The sequence below is a fragment of the Eleutherodactylus coqui genome, chromosome 7, assembly GCF_035609145.1.
Source record: "Eleutherodactylus coqui strain aEleCoq1 chromosome 7, aEleCoq1.hap1, whole genome shotgun sequence".
NCBI classification, from domain to species: domain Eukaryota; kingdom Metazoa; phylum Chordata; class Amphibia; order Anura; family Eleutherodactylidae; genus Eleutherodactylus; species Eleutherodactylus coqui.
This window is the reverse complement of record NC_089843.1, coordinates 116,000,023-116,014,338: the sequence shown is the minus strand read 5'-3', so window position 1 is coordinate 116,014,338 and position 14,316 is coordinate 116,000,023. Positions and strand designations below refer to the sequence as shown.

Sequence of the window (14,316 nt, the reverse complement as noted above, 5' to 3'; positions counted from 1 at the left end):
ACACCTTAATGCGGGGGAGGTGTTTACAAATACAGTACAGTTATCAAAACTGTCTTGTAACTATCTGAGAACCTATGTGTCCATCATATGACCATGGACAGATTTTTATCCATTAGGCCTTAGTCACACGGGCGTTTTTTCACGCGATTTGCGCATCGCATGACGGATGCGCATACGCAAATCGCGTGACCGGCGCCGAAAAATCGCCCGCAAATCTGCTCCTAGCCGCGTTTCATTAGAAACGGGCCGGAGGTGTCCAGCGCATTGCATTCAATGGAGCCGGCAATACAGCCGTCTCCATTGAATGCAAGCGCTGCGGGCGAGTGTGGGATGAATTGTTGGGAAGGGGTTAAATATATAACCCCTTCCCTGCAATGCATCCTGAAAAGTGAAAAAATTAAAAAAATGTATGTACTTACCTGCTCCCGGCAGCCTGAGATCCCCGCGGCCGTCCTGCAGTGGGTGTGAAGGGGGTGTGACTCAGGCTTGCCCCTGATTGGCTCAGCGCTGAGCCAATCAGAGGCAAGTCTCAGTCACACCCATTCATGAATTCATGAATGGGTGTGACTGAGATCAGCCTCTGATTGGCTCAGGCTGAGCCAATCAGGGGCAAGCCTGAGTCACACCCCCTTCACACCCACTGCAGGACGGCCGCGGGGATCTCAGGCTGCCGGGAGCAGGTGAGTACATCCTTTTTTTTTATTTTTTCACTTTTCAGGATGCATTGCAGGGAAGGGGTTATATATTTAACCGCTTCCCGACAATTCATCCCGCGCACGCCGGCAGCCCATTGCTTTCAATGGAGCGGCTGTATTGCCGGCTCCATTGAATTCAATGGGCAAACATCGTTCTTCTCTGCCACAGCTGTTCCAGCTGTGGCAGAGAAGAATGATTTGTCTTCTATATGTTCTCAATGGGGTCGGCGCTGCTGCCGCCGGCCCCATTGAGCGCATATAGAGAAGAGAACAGGAATCGCAGATCGCAGATAGGTGCGATCTGCGATTTCTGTTCTCTAATTTATCGGACGAGCGCATAAAAAGCGCTCATGTGTCCGATACCATTGCAAAGCAATGGTTTTAAAAAATCGCCGGACGCATGCGCATGCGCAAATCGCGGCAATAAACGCCCGTGTGACTGAGCCCTTACACGTAAGCTGTTGAGGTTCCCATTGAATGGCTGCAAGATAAAAACCATGAGGAATTGATGCAAAAAATACATAGCAAATTTGTGCAGCTTTTCATTTTACAATGATTACCCTTAAATTTTTATTGGATAAAAAAATCTATGACTAAACTGTGAGAATTATAGTCATGCAATATACAGTATGTTAATGACAGATATATTAATTGTATATAGAATGAAATGAATTCTGCATAAAATATGCTAGAAAAACAAAGTATAAAGTGAAAAACCAAGATCATGCTTTCAAAATTGAAAAATGTTACCTTTGTATAGCAGATAAATACAAAGAAGAGTGGTCCAAGATACTGTACAACAAATAGCAGAGTTGTATATGAAAGTCTGAAATTCTCCTTTGGGAATACTTGCATACACACGTATTTTCCAATGTATGAATCAATGCTAATATTCAGAAATGGTTCATCGGTTAGAGAATTGTATATCATAAAAGGCAAAGAACCAGTCATGGCTACAATCCATATTGCTGTGATTCCAATGCAGGCATGTCTGTTATTTGGTCTCCATCCACGAGGGTTTATGATGAGTTGATGACGCTCAACAGCAATGAGGACCAATGAGAAAATAGAAACTGTGACTGACACACATTGAATATATTCATTCAACTTACACATTACTTCCCCAAAAATCCAGTGATCCATCAGGGTGTAAACCAAAGTAAACGGGAGACACATTATTGTTGCCAAAAGATCAGAAAATGAGAGGTTTACAATGAGAATATTGGTGACATTACGCATCTCTTTTTGCTTCAGTATAATTATAATAAGAGCCAAATTTCCAGAAAGTCCAAGTATAATAACAACTCCATAGGCCAGACATAATGTAAAAATTATTGCCAATGGCAAAGCACAGTCATTGTATGGCGGCACGGTGCTTCCATTTTGGAAGAATGAGTCATTCGTTGACTGATTGCTGTACTCTGTTGAAAAATTCATCTTGTATATGGTCTTCACAGTACCGCCAATGACAACAAAGAGTAGAAAGCAAACTAAGATGATTCAGTGATGTAGATTATATGATTTTCTAGCTTCCATTCTGGACGAGGTAATTAGTAAAATGTTCATATGGAGACCAAGTAATCTGTGGATAATCTGTGGAAAAGCAAAATACAAAGTAATGTTACTTTTAACATAGTCCTTTTTTATCTCTCTATGCAACAGTCTTGAAATGAACCATTAATATTTTTCTCCTGTTTAATTAAGTCAGTATTAAATATGCCTTCAGCATTCACTATTGACTGGCTGCCATACTGCTGTTTTCATATTTTCCATTTTAGCTAACTGAAAATATCTTATTTTTAGGACTAGAAATGAAGGTGTCATAAATAGAGATGAGCGAACGCGTTCGTCCGAGCTTGATATTCGTGCGAATATTAGGGTGTTCGGGATGTTCGTTATTCGTGACGAACACCATGCGGTGTTCTGGTTACTTTCACTTCCTTCCCTGAGACGTTAGCGCGCTTTTCTGGCCAATTGAAAGACAGGGAAGGCATTACAACTTCCCCCTGCAACGTTTAAGCCCTATACCACCCCCCTGCTGTGAGTGGCTGGCGAGATCAGGTGTTCGCCTAATATAAAAGTCGGCCCCTCCCGCGGCTCGCCTCAGATGCGGTGTGAGTTAGATGAGGGACAGTGCTGTTTATACCGGAGCTGCTGTAGGGAAAGAATTGGTAGTTAGTGTAGGCTTCAAGACCCCCCAAAGGTCCTTATTAGGGCCACTGATAGCTGTGTGTTGGCTGCTGTTAGCAGTGGGATTTTTTTTTTTTTCTCAAAATCGCCTCTGCAGACCGTTGCACCTGGCATTAGGGACAGAAGTGCTGCATAGGCAGGGAGAGTGTTAGGAGTGAGTGTAGCCTTCAAGAACCTCAACGGTCCTTTCTAGGGCCATATTTATCCGTGTGCAGTACTGTCCAGGCTGCTGTTGGCTGTGCTGCATTTTTTTTGGGCTTCTCAAAATCGCCTCTGCAGAGCATTGCACCCTCCATTGATACTGCAGGGAAAGAATTGTATAGGCAGGGCCACAACACAGTTATTATTCATAGAATATACGCAGTGCTGCCTGTTGGTGGGAAAAAACTGAAAACAAATCTATTTGTCCAGCCTGTGTCCGTCCTTACGCCTGTGTAGACGTGTGAGCTGCGTGAAAAACATTGCTAAATCATACGCAGCCAGCTACGCTTTACTGCTGGGTTCGCCATTTGCTTTCCTTAATTGGGAAAAAAAAATACCTGCTCTCCAAGAGTTATAATAACTCTGCTACCCTCACGTTCTGTGACACATAAGCAGGGACACAGCGCAGTTATTAAACTTCGCAGGTTCATTGAATATACGCAGTGCTGCCTGTTGGTGGGAAAAAACTGAAAACAAATCTATTTGTCCAGCCTGTGTCCGTCCTTACGCCTGTGTAGACGTGTGAGCTGCGTGAAAAACATTGCTAAATCATACGCAGCCAGCTACGCTTTACTGCTGGGTTCGCCATTTGCTTTCCTTAATTGGGAAAAAAAAATACCTGCTCTCCAAGAGTTATAATAACTCTGCTACCCTCACGTTCTGTGACACATAAGCAGGGACACAGCGCAGTTATTAAACTTCGCAGGTTCATTGAATATACGCAGTGCTGCCTGTTGGTGGGAAAAAACTGAAAACAAATCTATTTGTCCAGCCTGTGTCCGTCCTTACGCCTGTGTAGACGTGTGAGCTGCGTGAAAAACATTGCTAAATCATACGCAGCCAGCTACGCTTTACTGCTGGGTTCGCCATTTGCTTTCCTTAATTGGGAAAAAAAAATACCTGCTCTCCAAGAGTTATAATAACTCTGCTACCCTCACGTTCTGTGACACATAAGCAGGGACACAGCGCAGTTATTAAACTTCGCAGGTTCATTGAATATACGCAGTGCTGCCTGTTGGTGGGAAAAAACTGAAAACAAATCTATTTGTCCAGCCTGTGTCCGTCCTTACGCCTGTGTAGACGTGTGAGCTGCGTGAAAAACATTGCTAAATCATACGCAGCCAGCTACGCTTTACTGCTGGGTTCGCCATTTGCTTTCCTTAATTGGGAAAAAAAAATACCTGCTCTCCAAGAGTTATAATAACTCTGCTACCCTCACGTTCTGTGACACATAAGCAGGGACACAGCGCAGTTATTAAACTTCGCAGGTTCATTGAATATACGCAGTGCTGCCTGTTGGTGGGAAAAAACTGAAAACAAATCTATTTGTCCAGCCTGTGTCCGTCCTTACGCCTGTGTAGACGTGTGAGCTGCGTGAAAAACATTGCTAAATCATACGCAGCCAGCTACGCTTTACTGCTGGGTTCGCCATTTGCTTTCCTTAATTGGGAAAAAAAAATACCTGCTCTCCAAGAGTTATAATAACTCTGCTACCCTCACGTTCTGTGACACATAAGCAGGGACACAGCACAGTTATTAAACTTAGATAATTCATTCACTAGAGGCAGTGGGGCCTTTCGTTTTCCAAAAAGGGCAAAAATTATATTTGGCCTGCAGTCTTGCGCCAATTTATTTCCTGCCTGGGAAATCTAATCACTGGTAATACAGCATGCTGAGGGGTAGGGGTAAGCCTAGAGGACGTGGACGTGGACGTGGCCGAGGACGCGGAGGGCCAAGTGAGGGTGTGGGCACAGGCCAAGCTCCTGATCCAGGTGTGTCGCAGCTGTCTGCTGCGCGATTAGGAGAGAGGCACGTTTCTGGCGTCCCCACATTCATCGCCCAATTAATGGGTCCACGCGGGAGACGGTTATTAGAAAATGAGCAGTGTGAGCAGGTCCTGTCCTGGATGGCAGAAAGTGCTTCGAGCAACCTATCGTCTACCCGCAGTTCTGCGCCGTCCACTGCTGCCAATCCGAATCCTCTGTCTGCTGCTCCTCCTTCCTCCCAGCCTCCTCAGTCCACTACAATGACACCTGCTCAGGAGCGGGAACACTCCCAGGAACTGTTCTCGGGCCCCTGCTTAGATTGGGCAGCAGCGGTTCCTCTCCCACCAGAGGAGTTTATCGTCACTGATGCCCAACCATTCGAAAGTTCCCGGGGTCCGGGGGAAGAGGCTGGGGACTTCCGCCAACTGTCTCAACAACTTTCTGTGGGTGAGGAGGACGATGACGATCAGACACAGTTGTCTTGCAGTGAGGTAGTAGTAAGGGCAGTAAGTCCCAGGGAGCAGCGCACAGAGGATTCGGAGGAAGAGCAGCAGGACGATGAGGTGACTGACCCCACCTGGTGTGCAACGCTTACTCAGGAGGACAGGTCTTCAGAGGGGGAGTCAAGGGCATCAGCAGGGCAGGTTGCAAGAGGCAGTGCGGTGGCCAGGGGTAGAGGCAGGGCCAGACCGAATAATCCACCAAGTGTTTCCCAAAGCGCCCCCTCGCGCCATGCCACCCTGCGTAGGCCGAGGTGCTCTAAGGTCTGGCAGTTTTTCACAGAGACGCCTGACGACCGACGAACAGTGGTGTGCAACCTTTGTCGCGCAAAGCTCAGCCGGGGAGCCAACACCAACAGCCTCACCACCACCACCATGCGCAGACATATGATGGCCAAGCACCCCGCAAGGTGGGACAAAGGCCGTTCACCGTCTCCGGTTTGCACCCCTGCCTCTCCCCCTGTGCCCCAACCTGCCACTGAGATGCAACCCCCCTCTCAGGACACAGGCACTACCGCCTCATGGCCTGCACCCACACCCTCATCTCCGCTGTCCTCGGCCCCATCCAGCAGTGTAGTTCAGCGCACCGTTCAGCCGTCGCTTGCGCAAGTGTTCGAGCGCAAGCGCAAGTACGCCGCCACGCACCCGCACGCTCAAACGTTAACCGTCCGCATCGCAAAATTCATCAGCCTTGAGATGCTGCCGTATAGGGTTGTGGAAACGGAGTCCTTCAAAAGTATCATGGAGGCGGCGGCCCCGCGCTACTCAGTTCCCAGTCGCCACTACTTTTCCCGATGTGCCGTCCCAGCCCTGCACGACCACGTCTCCCGCAACATTGTGCGCGCCCTCACCAACGCGGTTACTGCCACGGTCCACTTAACTACGGACACGTGGACAAGCACAGGCGGGCAGGGCCACTACATCTCCCTGACGGCACATTGGGTGAATTTAGTGGAGGCTGGGACAGAGTCAGAGCCTGGGACCGCTCACGTCCTACCCACCCCCAGAATTGCGGGCCCCAGCTCGGTGCTGGTATCTGCGGAGGTGTATGCTTCCTCCACTAAAGCACCCTCCTCCTCCTCCTCCTCCTCTGTCTCACAATCAAGATGTGTTAGCAGCAGCATGTCGCCAGCAGTCGGTGTCGCGCGGTGTGGCAGCACAGCGGTGGGCAAGCGTCAGCAGGCCGTGCTGAAACTACTCAGCTTAGGCGATAAGAGGCACACGGCCCACGAACTGCTGCAGGGTCTGACACAGCAGACCGACCGCTGGCTTGCGCCGCTGAGCCTCCAACCGGGCATGGTCGTGTGTGACAACGGCCGTAACCTGGTGGCGGCTCTGCAGCTTGGCAGCCTCACGCACGTGCCATGCCTGGCCCACGTCTTTAATTTGGTGGTTCAGCGGTTTCTGAAAAGCTACCCACGCTTGTCAGACCTGCTCGTAAAGGCGCGCCGGCTCTGCGCACATTTCCGCAAGTCCCACACGGACGCTGCCACCCTGCGCACCCTGCAACATCACTTTAAGCTGCCAGTGCACCGACTGCTGTGCGACGTGCCCACACGGTGGAACTCTACGCTCCACATGTTGGCCAGGCTCTATGAACAACGGAGAGCTATAGTCGAATACCAACTCCAACATGGGCGGCGCAGTGGGAGTCAGCCTCCTCAATTCCTTTCAGAAGAGTGGGCCTGGTTGGCAGACATCTGCCATGTCCTTGGTAATTTTGAGGAGTCTACCCAGGTGGTGAGCGGCGATGCTACAATCATTAGCGTCACCATTCCTCTGCTATGCATCTTGAGAAATTCCCTGCAAACCATAAAGGCAGCTGCTTTGCGCTCGGAAACGGGGGCGGGGGAAGACAGTATGCCGCTGGATAGTCAGGGCACCCTCCTGTCTATTTCTCAGCGCGTACAGGAGGAGGAGGAGGAGCATGAGGAGGATGAGGAGGAGGGGGAAGAGACAGCTTGGCCCGCTGCTGACGGTACACCGGCTGATTGCCTGTCATCCTTTCAGCGTGTATGGCCTGAGGAGGAGGAGGAGGAGGAGGAGGATCCTGAAAGTGATCTTCCTAGTGAAGACAGCCATGTGTTGCGTACAGGTACCCTGGCACACATGGCTGACTTCATGTTAGGATGCCTTTCTCGTGACCCTCGCGTTGCACGCATTCTGGCCACGACGGATTACTGGGTGTACACACTGCTCGATCCACGGTATAAGGAGAACCTGCCCACTCTGATTCCCGAAGAGGAAAGGGGTTCGAGAGTGTTGCTATACCACAGGACCCTTGCGGACAAGCTGATGGTAAAATTCCCAGCCGACAGCGCTAGTGGCAGAAGGCGCAGTTCCGAGGGCCATGTTGCAGGGGATGTGCGTAGATCGAGCAGCATGTACATCCCAGGCAGTGCAACAGTCTTTAAGGGCCTGGCCAGCTTTATGGCTCCCCACCAAGACTGTGTCACCGCTCCCCAGTCACGGCTGAGTCGGCGGGAGCACTGCAAAAGGATGGTGAGGGAGTACGTAGCGGATCGCACGACCATCCTTGGTGACGCCTCTGCCCCCTACAACTACTGGGTGTCGAAGCTGGACACGTGGCCTGAACTAGCCCTGTATGCCCTTGAGGTGCTTGCTTGTCCTGCGGCTAGCGTGTTGTCGGAGAGGGTGTTTAGTGCGGCTGGGGGAATCATCACAGATAAGCGTAGCCGCTTGTCAACCGACAGTGCCGACAGGCTAACACTCATCAAGATGAACAAAGGCTGGATTTCCCCAGACTTCTGTTCTCCACCAGCGGACAGCAGCGATACGTAAGCAATACGTAGGCTGCACCCGCGGATGGAAGCTACGTTCTCTCTCACCATCCAAAACGGGGACATTTCTGCTTCATCAATCTGTGTCTAATATTCCTCCTCCTCCTCCTCCTGCTCCACCTCCTGAAACCTCACGTAATCACGCTGAACGGGCAATTTTTCTTAGGGCCACAAGGCTCACTCAAATAATTTTTCAGAACAATTTTTATAAGTTTCAATGCGCTTAAAAGCATTGGAACTTTAACTTGAACCAATTTTTCGTTACACTGGGCTGCCTCCAGGCCTAGTTACCACTTAAGCCACATTAACCAAAGCGATTAATGGGTTTCACCTGCCCTCTTGGCTGGCCATGGCCAATTTTTGGGATGTACATTAGTACTGTTGATACAGCAATTTGTGTGGGCCCTCGCCTACAGTGTAATCAAATTAATTTTTAGCCCACCTGCATTACAGCTGACGTTACCTCAGCTGTGTTGGGCAATGCAATGGGATATTTTTGTGTACCGCCGGTGGGTTCCAGGGAGCCACCCATGCTGTAGGTGCACACTGAGTTTTTAATACATCTGTACACTTCTAAAGAACCCGTCTGACCGGGGCATGCAGTGTGGGCCGAAGCCCACCTGTATTACGCACGACATTACTACCTCAGCTGTGTTGGGCAATGCAATGGGATATTTCTATGTACCGCCGGTGGCTTCCTGGCACCCACCCAGGCAGTGGGTCCACAGGGAGTTAAACCTACATGTGTCCACTTGTAAAGAATCCCAGTCTGACTGGGGCATGCAGTGTGGGCCGAAGCACACCTGTATTACGCACGACATTACTACCTCAGCTGTGTTGGGCAATGCAATGGGATATTTCTATGTACCGCCGGTGGCTTCCTGGCACCCACCCAGGCAGTGGGTCCACAGGGAGTTAAACCTACATGTGTCCACTTGTAAAGAATCCCAGTCTGACTGGGGCATGCAGTGTGGGCCGAAGCCCACCTGTATTACGCACGACATTACTACCTCAGCTGTGTTGGGCAATGCAATGGGATATTTTTGTGTACCGCCGGTGGGTTCCAGGGAGCCACCCATGCTGTGGGTCGACAGGGACTTCACAATAGGGAGTTGTACCTGCCTGTGTCTATGAATTAAAAAGCCCGGTCTGACTGGGGCATGCAGACACCTTGACAGAATGAATAGTGTGTGGCACATAGGTTCCCCATTGCTATGCCCACGTGTGCAGCTCCAGATGGCGGTGGCACAGGATTCTATTTCTCATTGCTTCTGTACAGCATTGTGGGCTATCGCTCCGCCACTTTTAAAGAGGGTCGCTGCCTAGCCGTGCCAACCTCTGCAGTGTATGCCTGCGGTCCCTCGTCATGGCAGACGCAATTCTAAATAGACATGAGCGTGGTGTGGCATGAGGGCAGCTGAAGGCTGCGCAGGGACACTTTGGTGTGCGCTGTGGGGGGGAGGGGGTGCGGTTGGGCAGCATGTAACTCAGGAGAAGTGGCAGTGGAGTGTCATGCAGGCAGTGATTGTGCTTTGTTGGAGGTAGTGTGGTGCTTAGCAAAGGTATGCCATGCTAATGAGCGCTTTTCAGAAGTAAAAGTTGTTGGGAGGGGGGGGGGGCCCACTCTTGCCGCTATTGTGGCTTAATAGTGGGACCTGTGAACTTAGGATGCAGCCCAACATGTAGCCCCTCGCCTGCCCTATCCGTCACTGTGTCATTCCCATCACTTTCCTGAATTGCCCAGATTTTCACACATGAAAACCTTAGCGAGCATCGGCAAAATACAAAAATGTTCTGGTCGCCCATTGACTTCAATGGGGTTCGTTGTTCGAAACGAACCCTCGAGCATCACGGGAAGTTCGTTACGAATAACGAACACCCGAACATTTTGGTGTTCGCTCATCTCTAGTCATAAACATCAATGGCATACCTATATGGATAAGTACTAAACGAGCGAGAGAGGCAGCCATCCAAATCAATAATGCAGGTTTATTCACCCATTGCAAGGTTTCTGCTCACTGTGCAGACTTTTCAAGCAAACAGCACAGTGCTTCCAGTACTTATACTGGTAAAATAGCTTTGGAAGCCAATAAAACTTCATAATTCTAGACAAAAGCGGTATTTGGAAAGATTATTTCAAGTGACTGTCCAGACATGATCTCACATGTTATGTAAGTCAGTATCTATATGGGAAGCTCACCTGCTATCAAAAAAAGATTACCAGGTAACTGCCACACATAATATAAAGGGGTAATGGAGCTTTAGTTTAAGTGGGCCTAAATGGCGGCTTTAATTCACATTTTTAAAACATCTCTTTAGGCTCCCCACTTGCTAAATTTCATTACCCTTAGTCTTTTATTATTCTGCCTTTGCTATAATAAAGTTCAGCTCTCAACTTTGTTTCCCTGTCTTATATTAATTTTTGCTCCAAAAGAGGCACCATGTCTTATTTTTTGGGGGTTTCTTAATACTTACCTAACAGGCGCCATCCCGGTCAGTCTTGCTGTTCTTCAGGCACTCTGGTCATCTTCCGTGTCGTCCTCAGCGGTGACAGAGCATTCTCTTCCTGGTAATGTGGGTTGAATTCCCCGCCTCCAGCAAGATATTGCTGTGATTGGCTCAGGACCGCAGACTCAGCTAATCACAGCCAGCGCTTGTTGAGCCAATTATAGCCATTCAATAAAAGACATAATTGAATGAGCCAATTACAGCCATTCAATAAATGACATCATTGAATGGCTGCGATTGGCTCATCGAGCGCCGGCTGTGATTGGCCAAGGCCGCGGTCCTGAGCCAAACACAGCAATCTCTTGCTGGAGATGAGGTATTCAACCCATGTTACCAAGAAAAGAATGCTCTGTCACTACTGAGGATGACACGAAAGACTGCCAGAGCAGCTGGAGAGCAGTGAGAGGGAATGGGATGGCGGATGCGAGGTGAGTATTTTTTTTCATGCAGTGGGGCTAGGGCTTATTTTTTTTTGGGGGGGGGGGGGGCTTATTTCCACCCCCTTGAAATCCAGGCAGGTCTTATTATCAGGAAAGGGCTTATTTTCAAGGACACACGGCTTGTGCTGACTTTTTGGTGAGTTTGTGATAGACTTGTGTTGTATACAACAGCCAGTCAGAGGAAGCAAAGTTGCAGGAGGAGGAAGGGAGCTGCAACCTGCACCAATGAGAAAACAGGGGGCATGTCTTAGACCCTCTATAGAAATTGTAGTTCTATATCACTGCTCTGTCTGAATGGTGTTGAATGAAATAGTTGACAATCAGCAAGCAGCGATTAATATAAATAACAGGTAAGCATTAACTATAAGTAGGTGAGGATAAAATATACATCACCCAGCTCCCCTAGAACCATAACTAAGTTTGTGGCGCTGTTGGGAGGCGACAGCTTCCCTTTAAATATTGTCTCTTCCTCTTTTATAATATAATTGGAAATAAACTTGTGCTAGAACTAAAATGAGGTCTGTAGTAGTAATACAATTTAGTTAAAATAACTATGCTTACAATACTCCTATATAAGTCTGCTAATGACTTTGTAAAAAGTGGCTATTACAACATTTAGTTTAGGTCAAGCAGCTCGAACTCAAATTTTAAGTGAACACATGTAGAAAACAAAGTAATTATCTGAAAATAAACATGGAAAGTCAGTAGAACAGGCTTTATGAGTTAGTGCTCCTTGACAAGAAATAGGAGTAGCTCCCTTGAATTTATGAGAGGAACATTTTATTGATGGATGAAATAAAAAGTGGCAAGAAAGAGTATAATCATCTTCTTGCAGAAGTGATTAACTAAGATTCACAAAATCACAATTACGTTTTTTATTATTGTGAGTTACCCAGAAAATGCTATTCCTATTTTTAACAAGCACATTATGTTTCTTCTAATTTCATTAAAGTGCATACTGAAGATAATGGATTCACTGAGTTTGTGTTATTTTCAGTTGATGCGTTTTAAATCCAGGAAACCTTGAAAGAACTTTAACCCTTTTAATGATACAGGGCGTAAATTTACTCCCTGTACATTCAGTGTTTGTATAGAGGGGGATCAGGAGCCAATCCTGCTCCATACACTGTAGGTGCTGGCTGCTTCTTACAGCTGAGACCCTGCAGCAATAGCCGCACTCAGCATGTAGGCTGACCATGGATGTAACTTTTTAAATACCACTGTCAGTTCTGACAGCGCCATGTTTATTCCCCAATCAAAATTTGGGGGTCCTGAATGCACCCCCTCCTCCACCCCACACCCGACTGCAATGCAACCAAAGTGTGGTTTGGTTGTTATGGTAGCCTGGGGTTTTCTGAAGACCACAAGCGTTGCCAAGGCATGCTTGTGGTGTGGCTTGATAGAATGCCTGTCAGATCATGGTATTATGGGGACTAGAAGAGAAGTGGAAAACAAGTAAAAAAAAACAAACATTTATTAGAAAAATAAAAAAGTTAAAAATCCCCCTTTTCACGTATTTAAGATAAACAATAAAAATGATAAAACAAAAATCCATTTGCTGTAGCTGCATAGAATTTCAATCTATCAAAGGAACACATTATTTGTCCTGCATGGTGAACAACATCAGAAAAAAAAATATATTATATAGAAAAACAGTTGCACAGCAACACAAACCTTTTATACTTAAATCAGTGAGCCATCCAAAATGCAGAGCCCTGAGGATAATGAACCACAAATCCAAGTAGATTCCAGAATAGATGAAAAAAGGGCTGCAAAGCTGAGGCAAATTATCCAAAAACGACTTTAATTCCTCCGTGACATATGAACATGCCTGTTCATATGAATTAAAGCCGTTTTTGGATAATTTGCACCAGATTTGCTGCCCTTCTTTCATCTATACTAGAAAAAAAATTACATAACGCCTGGTATTTCACATTTTTGGACACCCTATAGCCTCATGCATATAGGCGGATTTTTGCTGCGGAATCCGGGGCAGGCATCCACTTCCGGGTTCTGCAACAAATGCCCTCCATAGCATGCTATAGAAAAGTGATTTTTTAATGCACTTGAGCGGAAACCAATTGCGGCTTCTGCTCGCAGAGGAAAAATAGCAACATACTTCCATTGATCTGAATGGAAGATGTCCAATCTGCGGCCCTTCTGCATTTGACATTGCGGACGGGCTGTGGATTCCACAGGAAAAGCAGTAGTAAAAGAAAAAAACTGTACTGTGCATGTCCAACGGTGAGCCATGCAGACCACCAGCAGTACAGGGAAGCAAGAGAATGTCAGGTACACAGGATCGCCGGCCACGGTCAGAGCCAGATTCTGTGTGGGATTCCGCAACCTGAATCTGGACGTGGTGCATGCTTGTATCCTAACTCCAGGGAAAAAGGAATAAAATTATAACAATAGAAACTAAAGCACATCCTGCAAAAATCGAGCCCTCATACAACCATGCCCACGGAAAAAAGATGGTGGCAGAAAATTAATTTTATTTTTTCCTGAAGATATTTGGTTTCTAAAAAGTAGTACAGCAAAGAAAAAAAAAGTATAAATTTGGTATCATCTTAATTGTACTGACCCACAGAATAAAGCTATCATGTTGATTTTGCCACAGTATTTACCCTGTCAAAACAGAATTACATTTTTGGCTTTTTTTCCCATTTGAATTCCACTTTAAATTTGTCAGTACATTATATGGTACATTAAATAGTACCATTGAAAAATATAGCTTGTTAGGCAAAAAACGAGCACTCAGACATCTATGTTTATGGATAAATAAAAGTTATGACTTTTTGAACATGGGGATGAAAAACCAAAAATTAAAATGAAAAAAAGGGGCAGTTTAGGAGATTAAGAAATTAATAAATCTAAAAGTAGCAGATCAGATATATATTGGCATGCTTTTGTGGTATAGTACAAACTTCTGTGATAATTGGAAATTAGTTAGAATTTGGGATAACTTATGTCAGGGCTAGTGTGGTCAGGCTAGTTGAATATCCTATTGTATAGTCCTATTCTTTAATTGAAAAAATACAGTAGGTAAGGGAAATGTTCTATTCTTAAATAGAAATCCTAAAATAGATCCTTAATCTAGTAGAGAAAGGGGGAAGTAAATACAGTACAAAGAACATCTGCTCTAGAGGACACAGCACATCTATGCATTGCATTAAAATTGATTTCAATGGTCATCATATAAGGCTTTATTACTC

General features: G+C 46.8%; 1 protein-coding gene across 1 annotated transcript in view; it reads right to left on the bottom strand.

Moving 5' to 3' along the window:
• NPY1R (neuropeptide Y receptor Y1) overlaps positions 1-14,316 on the bottom strand; it is a 90,102-nt gene that overhangs the window by 2,233 nt on the left and 73,553 nt on the right. The window contains exon 2 of the mRNA XM_066573570.1: positions 1,446-2,288. Within this exon, the coding sequence (XP_066429667.1) occupies positions 1,446-2,132 (687 nt within the window). The 5' untranslated portion in view covers positions 2,133-2,288. The remainder of the gene's footprint in view (positions 1-1,445; positions 2,289-14,316) is intronic.